This window comes from Coregonus lavaretus, assembly GCF_964263955.1.
Source record: "Coregonus lavaretus genome assembly, chromosome: 36".
Taxonomy (NCBI): domain Eukaryota; kingdom Metazoa; phylum Chordata; class Actinopteri; order Salmoniformes; family Salmonidae; genus Coregonus; species Coregonus lavaretus.
The window spans coordinates 20,363,644-20,385,888 of NC_140023.1; the positions used below are offsets into that span (position 1 = coordinate 20,363,644).

General features: G+C 43.0%; 1 protein-coding gene across 3 annotated transcripts in view; it reads right to left on the bottom strand.

The window, feature by feature from the left end:
• Positions 1-4,578: 4,578 nt before the first annotated feature.
• The window catches only part of LOC311110573 (tetratricopeptide repeat protein 7A-like), a 45,326-nt gene continuing 27,659 nt past the window's right edge, over positions 4,579-22,245 (bottom strand). The window contains exons 19-21 of one of the 3 annotated variants that reach the window (XR_014610707.1): positions 15,978-16,180; positions 9,991-10,152; positions 8,536-9,828 (exon numbers count right to left, since the gene is read on the bottom strand). Coding sequence is in view for 2 of the 3 variants with exons in the window: in XM_084153082.1 (XP_084009208.1) it covers positions 5,119-5,337; positions 15,978-16,180 (422 nt within the window). In the remaining variant the exon portion in view is untranslated. Of the gene's footprint in view, positions 5,338-8,535; positions 10,153-15,977; positions 16,181-22,245 lie in introns of those variants that run through there. The other 2 variants (XM_084153082.1, XM_084153083.1) reach the window with 2 other exon arrangements.

The following is a 22,245-nucleotide window of genomic DNA, read 5'->3' on the forward strand; positions in this document are numbered from 1 at the left end:
CAGCGAGTTGCAGTAATCCAGACGGGAGATGATTAGGACCTGTGCCGCTTCCTGTGTAAGGCAGGGTCGTACTCTCCGAATGTTGTAGAGCATGAACCTACAGGATCGGGTCACCGCCTTGATGTTAGCGGAGAACGACAGGGTGTTGTCCAGGGTCACGCCAAGGCTCTTCGCACTCTGGGAGGAGGACACAACCGAGTTGTCAACCGTGATGGCGAGATCATGGAACGGGCAGTCCTTCCCCGGGAGGAAGAGCAGCTCTGTCTTGCCGAGGTTCAGCTTGAGGTGGTGATCCGTCATCCACACTGATATGTCTACCAGACATGCAGAGATGCGATTCGCCACCTGGTTATCAGAAGGGGGAAAGGAGAATGTGAACATCAATGTGAAAGACTGGTGGAGAGCATGCCAAGACGCATGAAAGCTGTGATTGAAAATCAGGGTTATTCCACCAAATATTGATTTCTGAACTCTTCCTAAGTTAAAACATTACTATTGTGTTGTTTAAAAATGAACATGAACTTATTTTCTTTGCATTATTCGAGGTCTGACAACACTGCATCTTTTTTGTTATTTTGACCAGTTGTCATTTTCTGCTAGTAAATGCTCTAAATAACAATATTTATATTTGGAATTTGGGAGAAATGTTGTCAGTAGTTTATAGAATAAAACAAAAATGTTATTTTTACCCCAAAATAGTAAAACCAGAGAAACTGATAATTTTGCAGTGGTCTCTTAATTTTTTCCGCAGCTGTATATTTTATATATATATATATATATATATATATATATATATATATATATATATATATACATATACATACACATATATATATACATACATACATACATATATATATACATACACACATATATATATATATACATACATATCTCAAATATAAAATACATTTTGATTTGTTTCATACTTTTTTGGTTACTACATGATTCCAAGTGTTATTTCATAGTTTTGATGTCTTCACTATTATTCTACAATGTAAAAAATAGTAAAAATAAAGAAAAACCCTTGAATGAGTAGGTGAATCCAAACCTTTGACTGGTGGTGTATATATATATATATACACATATATATAAAAAACACAGGAAAATCACGTTTTTGCCTGTACTGGGCCTTTAACTTCCCTCTGCCCTACAATAACCCCCTGGATTTTGGCAGTCTCATACGATTGCTCCCTTTTTCTCCTGAATACCACCCCACATACAGTACTGTAAAGGGCTAATCATAGAAATAGAATGACTAGAACAGGTTTCGATACCCAATCAAGTCAACGTTCCGTGAAGGGTGGACCTGTGGACATATTGAGTGTACCCTTGAACGTGCAGTCAAATTACCGTGTTCTGGCGGTCTTTACCCTTCTTGTAATTCAATTTCTATGGGGACAAAACTCTTGGCATGCTTCATATGAAACAGTAGTACAGTTTTCTAAAATGTCGGTATCATAAGTATCATACATTTTGGTACTGTGGTACCGGTATAACGTGCAACACTACTTTGAAATCCAGTTGTTTCCCACTGAAACAACAGGCAGACTGTAACTGGGCCCGGACACCTGAGCCCCCTCTCAGCCCCACAGTGCACAAGTAGAGCAACCAGGGACCTGGCCGCCCAGCCACCCCTGAGGGTAACCAGAGAACCCTGCCAAGGCCACCTGACATCACCATGAAGCTGCCACACAGCAGACACACTGAGACCCACTTATACGTAGGGGAGAACAAAGATCTAGGGACAATCAGAGCTATTAAGAGACTATTAAGTCTCTCCTGGGAAATATAGGGCACACGTCTGCAGCACACATAGGTAAGTCACACACAAAGCACACGTAGAATAAGATCTAAGGCTGGTATTATCCTCCAAACGGTCTCCATAGCAAAACATCACTGGAGCCGCGTCTTCATAAAGTTACAACCTACGACATGCACAAAACAGTCTCTGAACGGAGCCCTCTATACGGTGTGTGGTAAAGTCACAAAGTGGTTACAGAGTACATCTAGTTCAGTATGAATTGAGCCTAAGCCACCTCTGAGGCCCCAATACAAATGACTGTTGATCATATCTGGACTGGAGAATACAGAACTCTTCTCTCTATTCCAGCCTCCCGCTAACCCACTCTACAGGACTGGGTGTGTGTAAAGTGTTTTAGAAGGCATGTAGGCTAATTATTCAGCCTGGCGATGAGTGGAGCTGCCCTGAGCCCTTCATCAGCTGATGTCATCCTGAGAGGCTTTGCGGCAGGCAGGCCCATTCATTAATCTGTCTCCTTTTACAAGCCTCGTCATGGCTGTCCTGACCGCGCCACATTATAGAACATTCCACATCCACATGGATTAGGCCAGTGGTCTCCTTGGGGACCCCTAGCCATTCCATGTATTTGATCTATTCGAGCTAACACGCCTGACTCAACTTGTCAACTAATTATCAAGTCCTTGACTGGTGAATCAGGTGAACTAGTTCAGGGCTACAACAAAATGTTGAAATATCTGGGGGCTGGGGGTCCCCGAGGAGAGCTTTGAAAACCCCTGGATTAAGCCATTAATCTCCAACACACCGGCCTGGCGCAGTTGTCATACACAGGCTAATGAGGGGGAGGACAGAGGGAGAGAGTGGTGGAGGGAGATGACGGTAGTAGAGGCAGGGATTAGAAGAAAATTGTGACAGTGAGTGATCTATCATCAACTTAAAATAGGGACATGCATGTGGCTTTTGATGTGTGAGCAAAGTAGGCCTATGTGAAACAGACAGACTTTGATACTCTTTAGTCATAACTCTATCCTGGTGTGTGAAAGGGTTAATAAATTGTGCTTGCATAGAAGAGACTGGGATTCTTATTCTCTAAACAGAAATCAATGTACAACAGAGAGCCATTCATTCCCACGGGGGGCCAGTATGAAAAATGTATGCACTTACTAACTGTAAGTCGCTCTGGATAAGAGCGTCTGCTAAATGACTAAAATGTCAAATGTAATTACAGCAGCCTCATACCTCACAGGCAGAGAGAGAGTAGACATCAAACAGACACAGTCAGGCCCATAGAATAGCACAACAAGGGTATTATCTGCCGCTGTGTATGTGTGTGTGTTTTTTGTCCAGCAGACTAGATATTTCTCCGCTTTCCCAGTTATTCAAACACGGGATGGCTGCTAGGCAACCAGGCCACATCACATCAGGCAGAGAGAGAGAACTGAGAGGGTGGATAGAGAGAGAGGAGAAAGAGGGAGGGAGAGATAGAGACAGAGATGGCGAGGGAGTGCAGAGAGAACGGAGAGGGAGGATACAGAGAGAGAGAGAGAGAGAGAGAGAGAGAGAGAGAGAGAGAGAGAGAGAGAGAGAGAGAGAGAGAGAGAGAGAGAGAGAGAGAGAGAGAGAGAGAGAGAGAGAGATAGAGGGGGGTTGTGAGTTTTGAGGCAGAAACTGTGCTGGCAGTATTACATAAGATAGCTGCCCATATTAATGTGGTTAGGCACTATGAAGTGATGAAAATTAGTCACAAGTGACGAGACAGATGAGGACACAATCCCACAGTGATTTTAAGTCATTGTTTATGAGGACAATGATGGACAAATGAGTTTAAAACAACACGCACAATGAATCATAATATGATTAATATGGTTATATACAATACAAGCAATCAGTGATTTCAACACCACATAATGGATTATTTCAGTAAAACACATACACAGGCTGAAGGGTCTCGTTCAACGAGAAGAAAATGGAATGATATTATAGAAATGATCCCTGAGAGTGGATGTATATGGTCTGTATAACAGTGTCACCATACACTTGACTTGTCTATGAATGCATGTGAGAGATTCTTATGAATGCATAGCCATAGATATACAGTGAGCTCCAAAAGTATTGGGACAGTGACAAGTTGATGTTTTGGCTCTGTACTCCAGCACTGATACAATGACTGAGGTTAAGGTGCAGACTGTCAGCTTTCGTTTGAGGGTATTTTCATCCATATCGGGTGAACCGTTTAGAAATTACAGCACTTCTTGTACATAGCCCCCCCAAATTCACTTATATGTGTATTAAAGTAGTCAAACGTTTAGTATTTGGACCCATATTCCTAGCACGCAATGATTACATCAAGCTTGTGTTGGATGCATTTCCTGTTTGTTTTGGTTGTGTTTCAGAATATTTTGTGCCCAATAGAAATGAATGGTAAATAATGTATTGTGTCATTTTGGAGTCACTTTTATTGTAAATAAGAATATAATATGTTTCTAAACACTTCTACATTAATGTGGATGCTACCATGATTACGGATAGTCCTGAATTACTCGTGAATAATGATGAGTGAGAAGGTTACGGATGCGCAAATCATTCTCCTCCAAAAATGCTAACCTCCCCTGTTATTGTAATGGTGAGAGGTTAGCATGTCTTCGGGGTATGATATTTATGCGTCTAACTTTCTCACTCATCATTATTCACGATTCATTCAAGACTATCCATAATCATGGTAGCATCCATATTAATGTAGAAGTGTTTAGAAACATATTCTATTCTTATTTACAATAAAAGTGACTCCAAAATGAGACAATACATTATTTACCATTCATTTCTATTGGGCACAAAACAATCTGAAACACAACCAAAACAAATAGCAAATGCATCCAACAAGTTTGTCACAAGCTTGATGTAATCATTGTGTGCTAGGAATATGGGACCAAATACAAAAACTTTTGACTACTTTAATACACATATAAGTGAACTTTTGGTCCCCTAAAATTGGGGGGACTATGTATAAAAAGTGCTGTAATTTCTAAACGGTTCACCCGATATGGATTAAAGCTGATAGTCTGCACTTTAACCTCATGGTAATTTCATTTTGTATCCAAAGTGCAGGAGTACAGAGCCAAAACAACAAAAAATGTTTCACTGTCCCAATACTTTTGGAGCTCACTGTAGATATGAGAGCAGAGAAAGGGAGAGAGGCAAGAGAGAAGAGAGAGAGCGAAAAATAGTGAGAAAGGGCAAGAGAAGATATATTGCACCAATTTGTACATTTAAATGATCATACGTGTGCCTGTGCATATGTGTGTGAGTGAGTGTGTTTTCATAAACATGTAATACAGTAGCACCCTCCTGTCTGTTCCTCACAGCTCGCGGGGTATGATGGTGAAGGGCCTGATGGGGCAGGAGGACTCCAGCTCCAGGGCTGTGAGGAAGCAGTCTGGAGCCTGGCTGCTGCCCCGTGACTGCAGGGCCTCCCCCAGGCCGCTCCATGCCTCGTGTGACGTGCTCTGGGCCTGCACCGCGTCCCGCAGCACCTTCTCCCCCAGACCCAGACGCCCACACCGCACCAACAACTGGCCCTGAGGAGGGGAAGGCAGGGGAGGGGAAAAGTGAGTCTGCATGGGGGATAAGTAATTGAGAGATTACAGAGAGAGAGAGAGAGATCTAGCTTTGGCTTTGGATCTAGCTTTGGCAGTATCTAAACCATGAGAACCCACTGACACTAGATATAGCGTGTCAGAGGGGCACTAAGGGGACACACCAAAACAGGGGAGGGGATGCCATGTCCAGCTTCCTGAGATGATGAGATGTCGCTAGTTAAAGATCCTGTTTGTCCCAACTGTATTTGTACTGGCTTGTTGAGTGAATGCAACCAGAGGCACTCCCAGAAAGGATGAGGCGTCCGTGCGATGAGGATGACTACTCCCGATGTGTATACTGTATGTCTGTGTGTGAGAGAGTGTGTGTGTTTGTGTGTTTGGTTCAGAGAGTGTATGTTTGTGTGTGTTTGTGGCTGTGTGAGAGGGCAGTAGTGGTCAGTGCAGCGTGGTATGTCTCTTTGGAACTTCTCTCTGTTGAGGCACCGTGTGTCTCAAGAGTCCATCAGCATAACAGGGCATCACGCAACCGACGTGGCATGAACACACACAACTACACACCCACACACATGCAAACGCACACACACACAGCCTCCAGAGCAGGGCTTGCCTGAGGTCAAACCGACAAGTCTTGTTATGCAGGCTCTGATCACAAGCTCCAGATTAATTGGGCTGAAACTCAGAGAGCTGTCTAGGGGCTCTGACGCAACCTCCAATGAGGATGCTCTGCTCCCTCTGTCTCTCAGTCTCCAAGCTCCTCTCTGCTGTAACTCCATACTATCTCACTCCTTTTCCTACATTATATTCCCCCCATATACTGTATGTTCCCTCTCTCTGCTACTGACAAGAACAGAAGAAAATACAGAAGGAGATCTAAGATGGGGTGCAGACTCAGACACACAATGGAGGATATACAGTCAGGTCCATCATTATTGGCACCCTTGATAAAGATGAGCAAAAAAGACTGTATAAAATAAATAATACAAATACTGAGCTACAGTATTGTCACGATTGTTGAGAGACGGGTCAGACCAAGGTGCAGCGTGAAAAGCGTACATGTTTATTAACTAAATAAACATAAAAGAAACAACGTAATGTGAAGTCCTCCGGCTATACACATACAAGCCGAACAAGATCCCACAACTAAGGTAGTGTCACGCGTGCTGTAGGTGGGTGTAGTGGTGGAATCAAACGCAGGACACCGAAGTATAGTCCAACAGACTTTAGTAACTCTCCAACAAGGAAATTACGAGAACACTTGCCCGTAGGCGAAAATAACGCACGAAGGTGAACAAAACAAATGCGCACTACACAGGTGCGTAAACACTCCACGCAGTGGAGGGAAGCTCAACCGAGCGAAATAGCGAACATCAGCCCTACACACGACAGACCAAAATCAATAACACACAACACCTGACAAACACAACGAGAACTAAATAGGACACTAATGACACTAAATGAAAACAGGTGTGACAACAATCAGACAAAAGCAAACGAACATGAAACATACAACGGTGGCAGCTAGTATTCCGGAGACAACGAACGCCGAAGCCTGCCCGAACAAGGGAGAGAGGCAGCCTCGGCCGAAACCGTGACAGGTAGGCAACCAGGCTACTTAAGTATGATCCCCAATCAGAGACAACGAGCGACAGCTGTCTCTGATTGGGAATCACACCCGGCCAAACATAGAAACACAACCTAGAACTGCAACATAGAAATAGACTAACATAGATCTCAAATAGACATTCACACCCTGACTCAACAAACAAGACTTCCATAGGTCAGGGCGTGACAAGTATATTGTAAAAAGTATTGGTACCCCTGTTTTCAGAACTCTAGCACCTTCCCCTTGCGAGGATAACAACACTGAGCATTTTTCTTAAATGTTTTATGAGATTGGAGAACAAGTTGGGAGGGATCGTAGACCATTCCTCCATACAGAATCTTTCCAGATCCTTGATATCCTTCGTCTACGGAAGAGTATAAGGGCCAAGCGAAGAAAAACTGTGATGTACGGGAGAGTGGGATAAGTTGAGCCATCTTCACATTCAGCATCCCTTCATCAAGGGAAATATAGTATTCTTTCTAACAAATATATCTACATATATTTCAGGATGTTGTTTATCCCTGGAAATAATCAGAATTCATGTAAACATTACAGGTTTGAAAACATAGCTTGTCCAAAACAAGTGGGACAGGATAAGTTAAGCCGCCTACAAATTTCTGTACTGAAGGAAATATTACCACTACCTTTTTAAAACCATGTCTATCTTTATTTCCCAAACACAATCACTTTTTTGTCTTTTAATAATTGTAAGCATATTGTGCAATTGTGCAATTAACTACCAGGTAGAAATAAAAAACAGAAGTGTTTCGGCCCTCCAGGACCGGAATTGAAGAACCCTGCCGTAGGGGAAAGATCCCGAATCTCCGCATTACCCCCCCAGTAAATGTAGCCCACATTTAGACTATTGTTTATATATGTATTTCACACTATCTTGAGGTTAAAATCAGAGTATAATGCTTGTATGGATGTCAACCCCAATACATGTTCATGTCATCTTCACCAATCAACTGCATTGCAGTTAAAAACGACTTTGACTACCACCACCGATTTCTGTAGGCTAGCTATGCTACCAGCTTTTACGAACAGAGTTACAAATTAGCAGTCACTTCTTCTAAACCTGAAAAGGAATAATTTCTAAATGTTATGCAGTAAAAACAGCCAGATATATAACAATTGGACTGTTACGATACATAAATCATGACAGATTTGAAGAATATTCACTTTGTTAGATCAGATTTATTCAATGTGCACCAATCTGGCATCCTTCTTCTATCCCCCGCGGTCTGCGTTCCATTGACCACATCCATTGGCTCAACTTACTCCAAGGCAAACATTTAGACTATATTAGTCCACACAGCTACAAGGATGCACTTTCATACTAGGTTTAGGACTTGTGTTAGTTGGGGTAGGGGTGCTGCGGGATTATTTAAAATACTGTCACGCCCTGACTCATGGGACTCTTGTATGTTGAGTCAGGGTGTGGATATCTATGTTAGTATTTCTATGTTTTCATTCTAGGTTTGTATTTCTATGTTTGGCCGGGTGTGATTCCCAATCAGAGACAGCTGTCGCTCGTTGTCTCTGATTGGGGATCATACTTAGGCAGCCTGTTTGCATTCATTAGTGGTGGGATCTTGTTCCGTGTTAGAGGCTTGTTTTGTGTTTAGCCTTAGGACTTCACGTTTCGTTGGTTTGTTTGTGTGTTTATCGGTGAAATAAACATGTATGCCTTTCACGCTGCGCCTTGGTCTGACCCGTCCTTAAACGAACGTGACAAATACTCTTTGATGAGGTAGGGTTTCAGATGTTTTCAGAAGATGGGCAGGGATTCTGCTGTCCTAGATTCAGGGGGAAGCTGGTTCCACCATTGAGGTGCCAGGACAGAGAAGAGCTTTGACTGGGCTGAGCGGGAGTAGAGCGGAGACCAGAGATGGCAGAGCGGAATACTCGGGTTGGGGTGTAGGGTTTGAGCAAAGCCTGAAGGTAGGGAGGGGCAGTTCTTCTTGCTGCGCTGTAGACAAATACCATGGTCTTGTAGTGAATGCAAGCTGCGACTGGAAGCCAGTGGAGTGTGTGGAGGAGCAGGGTGACATGGGAGAACTTGGGAAGGTTGAACACCAGGCAGGCTGCGCCATCCTGGATAAGTTTTAGGGGTTTGATGGCACAAGCGCGGAGCCCAGCCAACAGCGAGTTGCAGTAATCCAGATGGGAGATGATGACAAGTGACTGGATTAGGACCTGCGCCGCTTCCTGTGAGAGGTAGGGTCGTACTCTATGGTTGTTGTAAATCAGGGTTCCCCAACTGGCGGCCCGCGGGTGATTTTATTTGCCCCCCAAGTTTCGGATAAATTATTATTTATTTTAATTTTTTATTGTTGGACACCAGCAAATCAGCTCCATGTGATTTTAATTTTGGAAATCTATTCCAAAGTACTCCCACACATAATAGAGAGATATGTGATCGTATACAAATGTGGAACAAGGTTTGAAATTATTATGTTTTAGTCAAATATGATATCTGTTTGGGCTTCTTGTGGTCAATTTGCAGTCTACAAATTATTTGTAATTATGTTCCGGCCCCCCAACCATCCGCTCAAGAAAAAGTCGGACCGCGGCTAAATCTAGTTGATGACCCCTGTTGCAGAGCATGAACCTGCATGAGTGAGTCACTGTTTTGATGTTTGCAGAGAACGACAGGGTGTTGTCCAGGGTCATGCCAAGGTTCTTTGTACTCTGGTTGTACTCTGGGAGGGGGACACCGTGGAGTTGTCAACCGTGATGGAGAGGTCTTGGAGCGGGCAGGCCTTCTCTGGGAGGAAGAGCAGCTCAGTCTTGTCGAGGTTGAGCTGGTGGGCTGACATCCAAGCTGAGATATCTGCCAGGCATGCAGAGATGCGTGTCGCCACCTGGGTGTCAGAAGGGAGGAAGGTGAAAAGAAGTTGAGTATCATCCGCATAGCAATGATAGGAGAGACCATGTGAGGATGACAGTGTATAGAGAGAGCAGGAGAGGGCCTAGAACCGAGCCCTGGGGGTACATGGTGCAGACACAGATCCTCTCCACGTCACCTGGTAGGAGCGGCCTGCCAGGTAGGATGCAATCCAAGAGTGTGTAGAGCCTGAGACGCCCAGACCTGAGAGGGTGGAGAGGAGGATCCGATGGTTCACGGTGTTGAAGGCTGATCTAGGAGGATGACGGGCGGCCGGACATCACTAGTCGCAGGATTTCATCTGGAGAGAAAGGAGAAAGAGCTCAAGGCGTAGGGTAATTCTATGTGAGTGGTACCAGTGGACTCAATAGGCTGAGTGAATGAGGAGCGGATGTCGTCAACTTTCTTTTCAAAGTGGTTGACAAAGTCGTTCACAGAGAGGGAGGGGGAGTGGGTGGAGTATTAAGAAGGGGGGAGAAGGTGGAAAATAGTTTCCTAGGGCAGAAGCTTGAAATGTATAGTGACAGAAAGTGGCTTTAGCAGCGGATACAGAGGAAGAGAAGGTAGAGGGGAGGGATTGAAAGGACGATAAGTCTTCCAGACATTTAGTTTTCCTCCATTTTCAGATGCCCGCAGCCCTGTTCTGTTAGCTAGCAAGGAGTCACTCAGCCACGGAGCAGGAGGGGAGGGTTGAGCCGGCCGGGAGGAAAGGGGACAGTGAGAGTCATAGGATGTGGAAAGGGAGGTGACTAGGGTTCAAGAGACAGAAGGATTTAGCAAAAGGGAGAGATGATAGGCTAGAATAGGAGAGAGTAGTGGGAGAGAGAGTGAAGATTGCGACGGCGCATGAACATCTGGGCAGGGTATGAGTGGGTAGGGTTGGAGGAGAGGGAGACAGAAAAGGAAACAAAGTAGTCAGAGACCTGGAAGGGGGTTGCAGTGAGATTAGTAGTAAAGATGAGGTCAAGCACATTGCCTGCCTTGTGAGTGGGAGGGGACTGGGAAAGGGTTAGGTCAAAAGAGGAAAGGAAGATGGAAAGAAAGAGGTGGAAAGAAATTAATCGAAGGCAGACGGCGGGAGGTTGAAGTTGCCAGTACAATAAGTGGTGAGCCATCATCAGGAAATGAGCTGATCAAGGTGTCAAGCTCATTGAAGAACTCTCTAAGGGCACCTAGTTGGCAATAGATGACAACAATGTTAAGATTGAGTGGACAAGTGACAGTGACAGCATGGAGTGCAAATGAGGAGATGGACCGGTGAGTGAGGGAGAAAAAAACTGAAATGAGTAGCCCTGTGCCACCAGATGCACTCAAACTTTGAGAGAACACATAGTCAGATGAAGAGAGATTACCTGGATTAGCAGTGTTCTCTTGGGTAATCCATGTCTCTGTCAGGGCCAAAAAGTATAGGGACTGAAGGCCAGCATAGGCTGAAATTAACTCTGCGTTCTTGACCTCTTATACAATAAATTCATTTGACTTGGCGAAAATCCGTATTTTGGGCCTAACTTGCTTACCACTTTTTCCATGTGGTTTCTTCCTTCACAGACTCCATGAAATGATCACCTCTTCCTAAATATTTATATCCTAGAAACAAGGGTGGCTAAACTTACCCCTTTGACTCAACTTCAAAATAAAGTCGCATTATTTTGAGAATAAAATTAAACTTTGAGAATAAACTTGAAATTTTATTTCTAGAATAAAGTCTAAATTGTGAGAATAAAGTCGCAGTTATATTTCATGATTAATTGCCTGACTTCCTGTTGCTGTACGCCACCATTGAAATGCCTGAGCTAGATGACCTGGTGGAACTATACATTAGAAATGGCTTTAGTAACAAGGAAATCCTTTTATCGTTTAACAAAAAATAACCATATTATTATAGGTATTAGGACCTCGAAGAGATTATGCCACAGATTGGGTCTTTTTAGGAGAACCACATGGACTTGTATGAGGTATTGGCCTTCGTGAAATCAACAGTGTACGGAATACATATTAGGAACTTAATCACTCATCATCAGACCTCACCCAGCCTAGTTTTAACCCTGTAATAGCCAAGTGTCACCCGCAAAACACCAGTCTCAGCGTCAACAGTGAAGAGGCGACTACGGGATGCTGACCTTCTAGGCAGAGATGCAAAGACAAAGTCCAGTGTCTGTGTTCTTTTGCCCATCTTAATATTAATTTTTATTGGCCAGTCTGAGATATGACTTTTTCTTTGCAACTCTGCCTAGAAGGTCAGCATCCCGGAGTCGCCTCTTCACTGTTGACGTTGAGACTGGTGTTTTGCGGGTACTATTTAATGAAGCTGCCAGTTGAGGACCTGTGAGGCATCTGTTTCTCAAACTAGACACTAATGTATTTGTCCTCTTGCTCAGTTGTGCACCGGGGCCTCACACTCCTCTTTCTATTCTGGTTAGAGACAGTTTGCGCTGTTCTGTGTAGGGAGTAGTACACAGCGTTGTACGAGATCTTCAGTTTCTTCGCAATTTCTCGCATGGAATAGCCTTCATTTCTCAGAACAAGAATAGACTGACGAGTTTCAGAAGAAAGTTCTTTGTTTCTGGTCATTTTGAGCCTGTAATCAAACCCACAATTGCTGATACTTCAGATACTCAACTAGTCTCAAAAAGGTTTTATTGCTTCTTTAATCAGCACAACAGTTTTCAGCTGTGCTAACATAATTGCAAAAGGGTTTTCTAACAATAAATTAGCCTTTTAAAATGATAAACTTGGATTAGCAAACACAACGTGCCATTGGAACACAGGACTGATGGTTGCTGATAATGGGCCTCTGTACGCCTATGTAGATATTCCATAAAAAATCAGACGTTTCCAGCTACAATAGCCATTTACAACATTAACAATGTCTACACTGTATTTCTGATCAATTTGATGTTATTTTAATGGACAAAAAATGTGCTTTTCTTTCGAAAACAAGGACTACTAGGGATAAAACAAGGACATTTCTAAGTGACCCCAAACTTTTGAACAGTAGTGTATATTTTTTAAATAATATGATAGCTAAAAATCAAATAAAAGCTAGTCAGTCAGGGAGTATAGAAAATTACAAAAACCGGGCATTCAGGGCACATGCCCATTGATTTTGTTCTAATGTTTGAGCAGAGGAATTAGCCATGCATTAGCCATGGCAAAATGCATAGAATTTCAGGAAATTAGCTTTACAACAGCAACATTTTCTCTACGCTGCCAAGGTACCTTTCTAGCTAATACTATGTTAAGAGTTAACACTTCCTCTTCCAATGAACTGTGGGGAGGTCAAAATAATGAAACGGTCTACCAAATCTATTCATTTTAAAACATTGATTACTTCTACTTGCCATTATCACTCACCAGATGATAAGAAAAGACGTGATTATATATTTTTTGCTAACATATGACGGGGGTCCCTGGGTCGCTGGTTTACCTGGGCGGGGGTCCCTGGGCAAGGAAAGTTTGAAAACCCCTGCCCTATTCCTAAAAACCTTATCCCTGGTAGCCTTAGTTATCCCTAGTAGCCCTGTCTCTAGCACCGCTCTTCATCCTCCCCTCCCTTTCTCTCTGCCTGCCCGCATGACCCTAGTCTCACTCGCCAGACTCAGAGTGCATCAGAAGGAGACTAACAGGCCCGTGACCTGACACACACCCGGGGCGGGCAACGGATATGAGACACCTTATGTCAACAGTCAATAATAGACAAGTGAATCCAATCTCTCAAATGCATACCCATTCAGATAAAGAGAGAGAAAGGGATGGGGGAGGGGAGAGGGAAAGAGAGGGAGGGAAAACAAACAGAGAGAGAGAGAATGAAAGACACAGAGAAAGAGGTGAACACATACACACAAGCCAACTCCCCTCCTCCTATCTTCCTCTCTAGCTGGTTATCAGAGGTCTTGCTCAATATAATATATTTCCCTGGTTGCTAGGCAATCCCATAAAGCGCCAAAGCCAAAGAAGGAGTGAAGTGTTATAAATAATGTATTTGCATTATCAAATCAGCTGCCAGCCACCCCCATACAGAGAGAAGAGAGATAGAGAGGAAGAAAAAGAGTGGGGGGGGAGAGGATAGAGAGAGAGGGCCATTTGATCACTGGAACACAGTCAATTCTATTAGATTAAGTCCTTGACTCTATGTTTGTACGCGAGTGTGTGTGTCTGCATCTGTCTGTGAATATGTGTGTGTGTGTGTGTGTGAGTAGAAGAATAGAGAAAGAGAGGGTGTGGGGAGGAAGAGAGCAGCTGGTTCAGTGAGAAGAGGCCTATGTGTAGCTAACTGACTCACAGCAAAACAGCAGGCAGAGCAGAGGAGAGAGGAGCAGAGGTGCTGGGATGTGGAGGATGTTGAGAGTGGTGGTGAGAATCATTTAACAGCAGAGTCAGGAAGAAGGCAGAGCAGGGAAGGCCACAGCTCAGCTCAGATCCACTGGCTTCCCAACCTAGCCATCACTACCCATCCGAAAATACACCCATCCAACTAGCCATGGGGATGAGTCACACTACACAGCCTTTCATAATGTATCACACACACACACACACACACTAAACACTTAACACACACACTGACACATATTTTACACGTCACATACATTACATACACACATCCTACACACATTTAGTCACACATCACACACACGTGTGTGTGTGTAATAACATGAGAAAGTGTGATCCACTCTCATAAGGCTATTGGGTTTCAAAATATCTGTTCCCTGACTCATACTTCCCCTTCTCATGTTCCTGTGGCTAGTTATGTGAGAACAGATATAGGACTAACAAACAATGTTATTCTCATCACTGTAAGGTTCTGTGCTGGTTATAAATACTGTATAGACCTAGTGAATATAATAAAAGCATTGTCTGGTTAAGCCTCTTCCTTTGTGTGAGACTGTAACCTGCTGGTTATGTTAAACACAGATTACATAATCACTGTATAGCACTGTTTTATGGGGGAGTCGAGGGAGTATATTTTGGGGTACTAACACCCAGAAAGATGGAGGGAATGAGCTGTTGCTAGGCAGCGAGCGGAAGAGGAGAGAGTCTGGAGAATATCCGCTAACGGTGTTGAGATAGCTTCATTGCTAATTACCATAGCTCGTTAAACCAAGTTATTATTAACTTGCTTGTAAATGAAGCTCATAAACAAAGAACAGGACCATGTTAAAATGTCCTCCAGGGTTAAGGGATAGGAGGTTCGGATGAACACCAAAACCCTCATTACAGCAAATTGGTACAGGCAGAGAGAGGAGCAACTGCAGTATTGGTGCTGGATTGGTAATACTTGGATTGGAGCAAACAGGATTGGCCATCCTCCACATAACATGCTGTTTTGCTAACACACAAGCACAGACACACACATACAGACGCACACATGCACACACACAGTGACACTCAGTGACACGCACACACACCTGTCATAGGAGAGACCCAGAGTGGGCCAGCTGGGTGTGTTTCAGCTCCTCATCACCCCAGGGATTGGTACTCCCACTGGCCAAATATGGAAGAGAGAAGCACCCTCTCTTACCCCATGGGGACTGTGTACTCCAACACATACACACACACACACATGCACGCACACATGCACACACACACCAGAGCGAGAGAGAGACCTTATGTGCAGCCACTATTTAAGTCAGAGAAGCATTTACGGCATTACAACCAATGTATGGTCACTATGGAGACGGCACGTGGGGTAATGGGAAAGTTGAATGTCAGGGATCATCTTCTCTAGTCTTTCACCATGACAACAGAGAGGGGTCAGAGCTGCTCTGGTTAATCCAATGGCTCAGCAAAGATGAGAGAGGGAGAGAAAAGAGAGAAAGTAGGGGGGGGGGGGGGGGGGGGGGGTGAGAGAGATCAGCAGAGAGTAGGAGCTAGAAAGAGATCAGGAGGTGAGGGAGGAAAGGGAGATCTGGGACTCTTTACGATTGGACCATTTCTTACAGAGTGCTATGGCTCACAGGTAAGAGTTTTATGATGGTAATCTGCCATTACTGATGATAATAGGTCTGTTGATGTGCCCCAGGCCTTTGTGTATGTGACTCTCACCAGGACTGTGTGTGTGTGTGTGTCTCACCAAACCTGTGTGTGTATGTGTGTGTGCCCGTGTGTGTCTCTCTCGCTCTCTCTCACCAGGTGCAGCAGTATGCGGTGTCCGTTGGGGTGGATGGCCAGGGCTTCGTCATAGAAGCTCTTGGCCTCGTCCTGGTTCCCTTTGAGCTCGGCCAGCCGGCCCCTCAGCAGCAGCACAGAGTGGGAGTTGGGAAAGAGCACCGCTGCCTCCTGGACACAGAACTGGGCCTCCTTCAAACGTCCCTCTGCCATGAACAACTCTCCTACGGGAGAGAGATGAGGGGACGAGAGAGAGACAGATAGTGAGAGAGGGGTGGGGGGAGAGAGAGCATGAGCACCGGATGGGACAGTAGCAGTACAGTATGTGCAGATAGAGTCAGGCTAACATGTCACATCACCAACTGCATGGCCACCGTTGTTCGACATTAATGATTCTTGTTTCATTTCTCTTTATTTTACCAGGTAAGTTGATTGAGAACTTATACTAATTTACAAGATTGACTTGGGGAATATTGCAGCAGAGGAAACAACACAGCGATTCCACGCCAGCGAGAGTGGAAAATACTTTGGGTATCTCAGATTGTTCTGGGAATTCTTCCATAGGAACATCATTGGGAGGAAAGATGTTTAACATTCTTTTTACATTTGTATCACAAACCATTTTAGAGAAAATCATGGTGAAATTGGCCATTTTAGGCCCTTTTTAGACCTATACATGTCTCCTGTAAGACCCTATGATCTGTGAACCGTACATGATACAGACAACATCTTGGTGTCATTATACTACTTATAGTGTTCTCTAAAAAATGAAGTATGTCTAGATTCTGAAATATATATTTTCACATTAATTTATTCAATATAACAAGTATTAATATGTCAAAACTTTTTTACATGTTGTTTGTAACAATATACTTTTTAAACACATTACATTTTCTGGTACTGTTAATGATATAACCCATATTATACATAGAAATTGACATTATAGGTAATTAACCATTCACAGCCCTCCTTTAGGATTGCACATTCAGCAAATCACCAGCAGAGGGAGTTCCCGTTTGAATCCATTTTCCCATTCAGTGTGTTGGTGGTACTCATAAAATGTATCATACCTTCAGAATTAGTAGAGAGCCTACTATGGAAATGTGATGTGCTTGTACAGCTCCAAACAATATGTATTAAAATGAACAAAATCAAAAAGGGTCATTTTGGGATATTCATATTTTTTATGTTGAATAAATGAATGTGAAAAATTGTACAGTGCCTTTAGAAAGTATTCACACCACATTACTTTTTCCACATTTTGATATGTTACAAAGTGGCATTGAAATTGATTTAATTGTCATTTTTGGTCAACGATCAACACAAAATACTCTGTATTGTCAAAGTGGAAGAAAAATTCTAAAACATTGTTTAAATTAACTTGTTTACAAAAATAAAATTGTTTCTACAATGTTGAAAATCCAATAACAAGATGTGGAGACCAAAATATTTGTTCCAATTTCAACTTATTTTAGAAGAAATAGGGAATTATATACTGCGCCTTCAGAAAGTATTCATACCCCTTGACTTATTCCACATTTTGTTGTGTTACAGCCTGAAATCAAAATGGATAAAAACATATATTTTTTAAATACAATACACACCATAACATGTTATTAGAAATGTTAGCTAATTGAAAATGACATACAGAAATATCTCATTTACATAAGTATTCACACCCCTGAGTCAATACTTTGTAGAAGCGCCTTTGGCAGCGATTACAGTTTTGAGTTGTCTTGGGTATGTCTGTATCAGCTTTGCACATCTGGATTTGGGGATTTTCTCCCATTCTTCCGTGCAGATTTTCTCAAGCTCTGTTAAGTTAGAAAAATGGAGCGGCGGTGAACAGCAATCTTCCAAGTCTTTCCACAGATTTTCAATGGGATTCAAGTCTGGGGTTTGGCTCGGCCACTAAAGGACTTATTGTTCTGAAGCCATTCCAGCATTGCTTTGGCTGTATGCTTGGGGACATTGTCCTGTTGGAATGTAAATCTTCGCCCCCAGTCTAAGGTCGTTTGCACTCTGAAGCAGGTTCTCATCAAGGATTTGCCTGTATTTGGCTCCATTCATTGTTCCCCTTATCCTTACTAGTCTCCCAGTCCCTGCCGCTGAAAAGCATCCCCATAGCATGATGCTGCCACCACCATGCTTCACAGTAGGGATGGTGTTAGATGGGTGATGAGCTGTGCCTGGTTTTCTCCAGACATAGCGCTTTGCATTTAGGTCTAATAGTTCAATTTTTGTCTCATCAGACCACAGAATATTTTACCTTATGCTCTCAGAGTCTTTCATGTGCCTTTCTTTGCAAACTCCAGGCATGCTGTCATGTGCCTTTTTCTCAGGAGTGGCTTCCGTCTGCCCACTCTCCCATAATATTATATTATATATTATAATGCCCAGATTGTTGAAGTGCTGTAGAGACTGTTGTCCTTCTGGCAGGTTCGCCCATCTCAGCCAAGGAACTCTGTATTTCTGTCAGAGTGGTCATTGGGTTCTTGGTCACCTCCCTGACCAAGTTCCTTCTTGCCCAGTTTGGTCAGACGGCCAGCTCTAGGCAGTCTGGGTAGTTCCATATTTTTTCAATTTCTTGGAAACTTTCAACACTTTAGAAATGGTTTTATACCCTTCCTCAGATATATGCCTTATCACAATTCTAGCTCAGAGATCTATGGACCGTTCCTTGGACTTCATAGTATAGTTTCTGCTCTGACATGCACTGTCAACTGTGGGACCTTATATACACTGAGTGTACAAAACACATGCTCTTTCCATGACATAGACTGACCAGGTGAATCCAGGTGAAAGCTATGATCCCTTATTGATGTCACTTGCTAAATCCACTTCAATCAGTGTAGATGAAGGGGAGGAGACAGGTTAAAGAAGGATATTTAAGCCTTGAGACAATTGAGACATGGATTGTGAGTGTCAAGAACTGCAACGCTGCTGGGTTTTTTATGCTCAGCAGTTTCCTGTGTGTATCAAGAATGGTCCACCACCCAAAGGACATCCAGTGAACTTGACACAACTGTGGGAAGCACTGAAGTCAACATGTGCCAGCATCCGTGTGGAACGCTTTCGACACCTTGTAGAGTCCATGCCCCGACGAATTGAGGCTGTTCTGAGGGCAAAAGTGGGTGCAACTACATTTTAGGAAGGTGTTCCTAATGTTTTGTTCACTCAGTGTAGACAGGTCCAAACAATTGAATTGGTCACAGGTGGACTCCAATCAAGTTGTAGTGACATCTCAAGGATGATCAAAAGAAATTGGATGCACCTGAGCTCAATTTGGAGTGTTATAGCAAAGGCGTGTGAATACTTATGTAAATTAGATATGTCTGTATTTAATTTTCAATACATTTGCGAAGATCTCTAAAAACATGTTTTATGGAGTATTGTGTATACATGGGTGAGAAGAATACAGGTGTCGTTCCTAACTGTTGCCAGAGAGGAAGGAAACCGCTCAGGGATTGTACCATGAGGCCAATGGTGATTTAAAACAGTTACAGAGTTCAATGGCTGTGATAGGAGAAAACTGAGGATGGACAACAACATTGTAGTTACTCCACAATACTATCCTAATTGACACAGTGAAAAGAAGCCTGTACAGAATAAAAAATATTCCAAAACATGCATCCTGTCTGCAACAAGGCACTAAAGTAATACAGCAAAAAAATTGGCAAATCAATTACCTTTCTGCCCTGAATACAACATGTTATGTTTGGGGAAAATCTATTACAACACATTACTAAGTACCACTCTCCATATTTTCAAGTGGTGGTTGCATCATGTTATGGGTATGCTTGTAATCGTTAAGGACTGGAGAGTTTTTCAGGATACAAAAGCAACGGAATAGAGCTAAGCACAGGCAAAATTCTAGAGGAAAACCTGCTTCAGTCTGCTTTTGTCCTGACACTGGTAAATGAGTTCACCGTTCAGTAGGACAATAACACAAGGCCAAATCTACACTGGAGTTGCTTGCCAAGAACACGGTGACTGTTCCGGAGTGGACGAGTTACAGTTTTGACTTAAATCTACTTAAAAATATCTTGCAAGACCTGAAAATGGTTTTCTAGCAATGACCAACAACCAATTTGACAGAGCTTGAAGAATTTTGAAATGGGCAAATGTTGCACAATCCAGATGTGGAAAGCTCTTACAGACTTACCTAGAAAGACTCAAAGCTGTAATCGCTGCCATTCGCTAAAATTTCTAAAAACATGTTTTCATTTTGTCATTATGGGTTATTATGTGTAGATGGGTGACAAAAAAATCTGTTTAATCCATTTTGAATTCAGGCTGTAACACAACACCATGTGGAATAAGTCAAGGGGTATGAATAGTTTCTGAAGGCACTGTACGTGCGCTAGCCCAGTAAAGTGTGTGTATGTGTCTGTGTGTGTGAGAGACAGATTGTATAAATGTTTGTTTATCTGTTTTTCGAAGTGGGCACAGATGGGAGCTAGATGGGAGCTTTGTGTGCACGCTATTACACTCATATAACATTAGTCAGAAAGATAAAAAAGGCTATTTCGGATCCCTATTTTCATTTGGGGAAAGAATAGGTATTCGAAGCATGATCCCCTGTTATATAAACGATTTTTCATATTTCTCAACTGGACTCTCACCAAAATGAAGAACAGCAATAATATGAATAAACCATTCATAGTGGCTGTGTGTGTGCGCGCGCATACATGCGTGCCCGTTTGTGTGTGTGCCTGTGCGTGTGTGTGTGTGTATATGGAGCCAGGTCATGCTGATTGTTTCCTGTGTCCTGCCCTGAGGAGAGGCGCAGTGCTGTGTGTGTGTTTGTGCTGCCTGACTATTTGACCAATCAGGATGTGAGATTTTAGGCAGGAAGTTACAGTAAGTGGAGGCTCCTCATAGGAGGAAGGCAAGGACCCTTTTTAGATAAAACTATCCTAAATATAGTCACGTCACCAAATAACTGATTAAAACACTATTTTGCAATGATGGTCTACAGTAACCTCAACAGCACCCTCTAGGGTCGCACCATGGTTCTCACCCCCTTTCATTTACTTACACAGTTATCACGACTTCCGGAGGATGTCCTCCAACCTATCAGAGCTCTTGCAGTATGAACTAACATCTTGTCCAACAAATCAAATGATCAGATAATGAATCTAGTCCTGAAAGCAAAAGCTATGGCTAGCTAGCATTGCAGTGCATAAAGTGTGGTGAGTAGTTGACTCGGAGGAAGAAAGACAAATTAATTTCTTCAAAAATTAAGGAGAAGCAGCAGCAGCTATATTTGTTGTATTTTTTTCTTCTTCGTTTACCTTTCACTTACTTAGCTAATGCAGCTAATTTAGCCTACTCAACAACCTGACTCAAACATAGAGGAATGCTATTTATGTTAGCGAGCTGGCTAAGGCTATCCAACACTGCTACTCTTCCAAGTCAAGGTAAGCTTTCTGTTTTATTCGTTTATTGCTACCGGGGCCCGCCGGTGTAACTGCTAAACTGCTTGCTGTACACTGTCTGTACTGTGTGATTGTACACATGGATTGGATTTTGGGTTTACTAACGCGTTCGTTCTACGTAGTTTGTTGACTATAATGTTAATATGGTAACAACAATGTAGAGGTTAGCGGTTATGGTATGAAGGTTTGGCTTGGAGAGTTTGTTGCACCTGATTTTGTTGTGCACTGAAGTCCACAAGTGAAGGGAAAAGGTCAGAGGAGGAGAGTGCGTAGATGCAAGAAGGAATTATACAATGAGCAGTGATGATGCTGTATGTGGCTGCTATGACAGTGAACTGTGTGTGCGGGTGATCAGGGGTGTATTCATTCTGCTGATTCTGTTGCAAAACGTTTCTTAAACAGAAGCAAACGGAACACAACGGGGAGGAACCTACCTGAAATTGTCCAATAACTGTTTGGACTAATGATTACACACCGCAGATTACTCCAATTAGTCTCTCGACCTGTGCACCTACATTATAAACTTTAATTTGTAGGCTAAGTTGTAGCAACCTCATGATGGGTATAGGGCAAATTCAAGTACCATGTAGTATCCTAAACCTATCGATTTTACATTGCGCTGGGTGAATGGAATATGAATGACAGTCATCCAATATGCTGTAATAGAAATAAGGCCATGCTCATAAAAAATGTAATGTTCTCCCTAATCTTGAATGGCACCAACCACCACTGGATACAGTATAGGTGTACCTGATGTGAGTTCAGTGGGTTTTGCAGTGAATTTTTTTAAAGGTTCAGTCTCAAGGGTCAGATAGAAATGCCAGATGACGAAAGGCCAGCTGATGAAA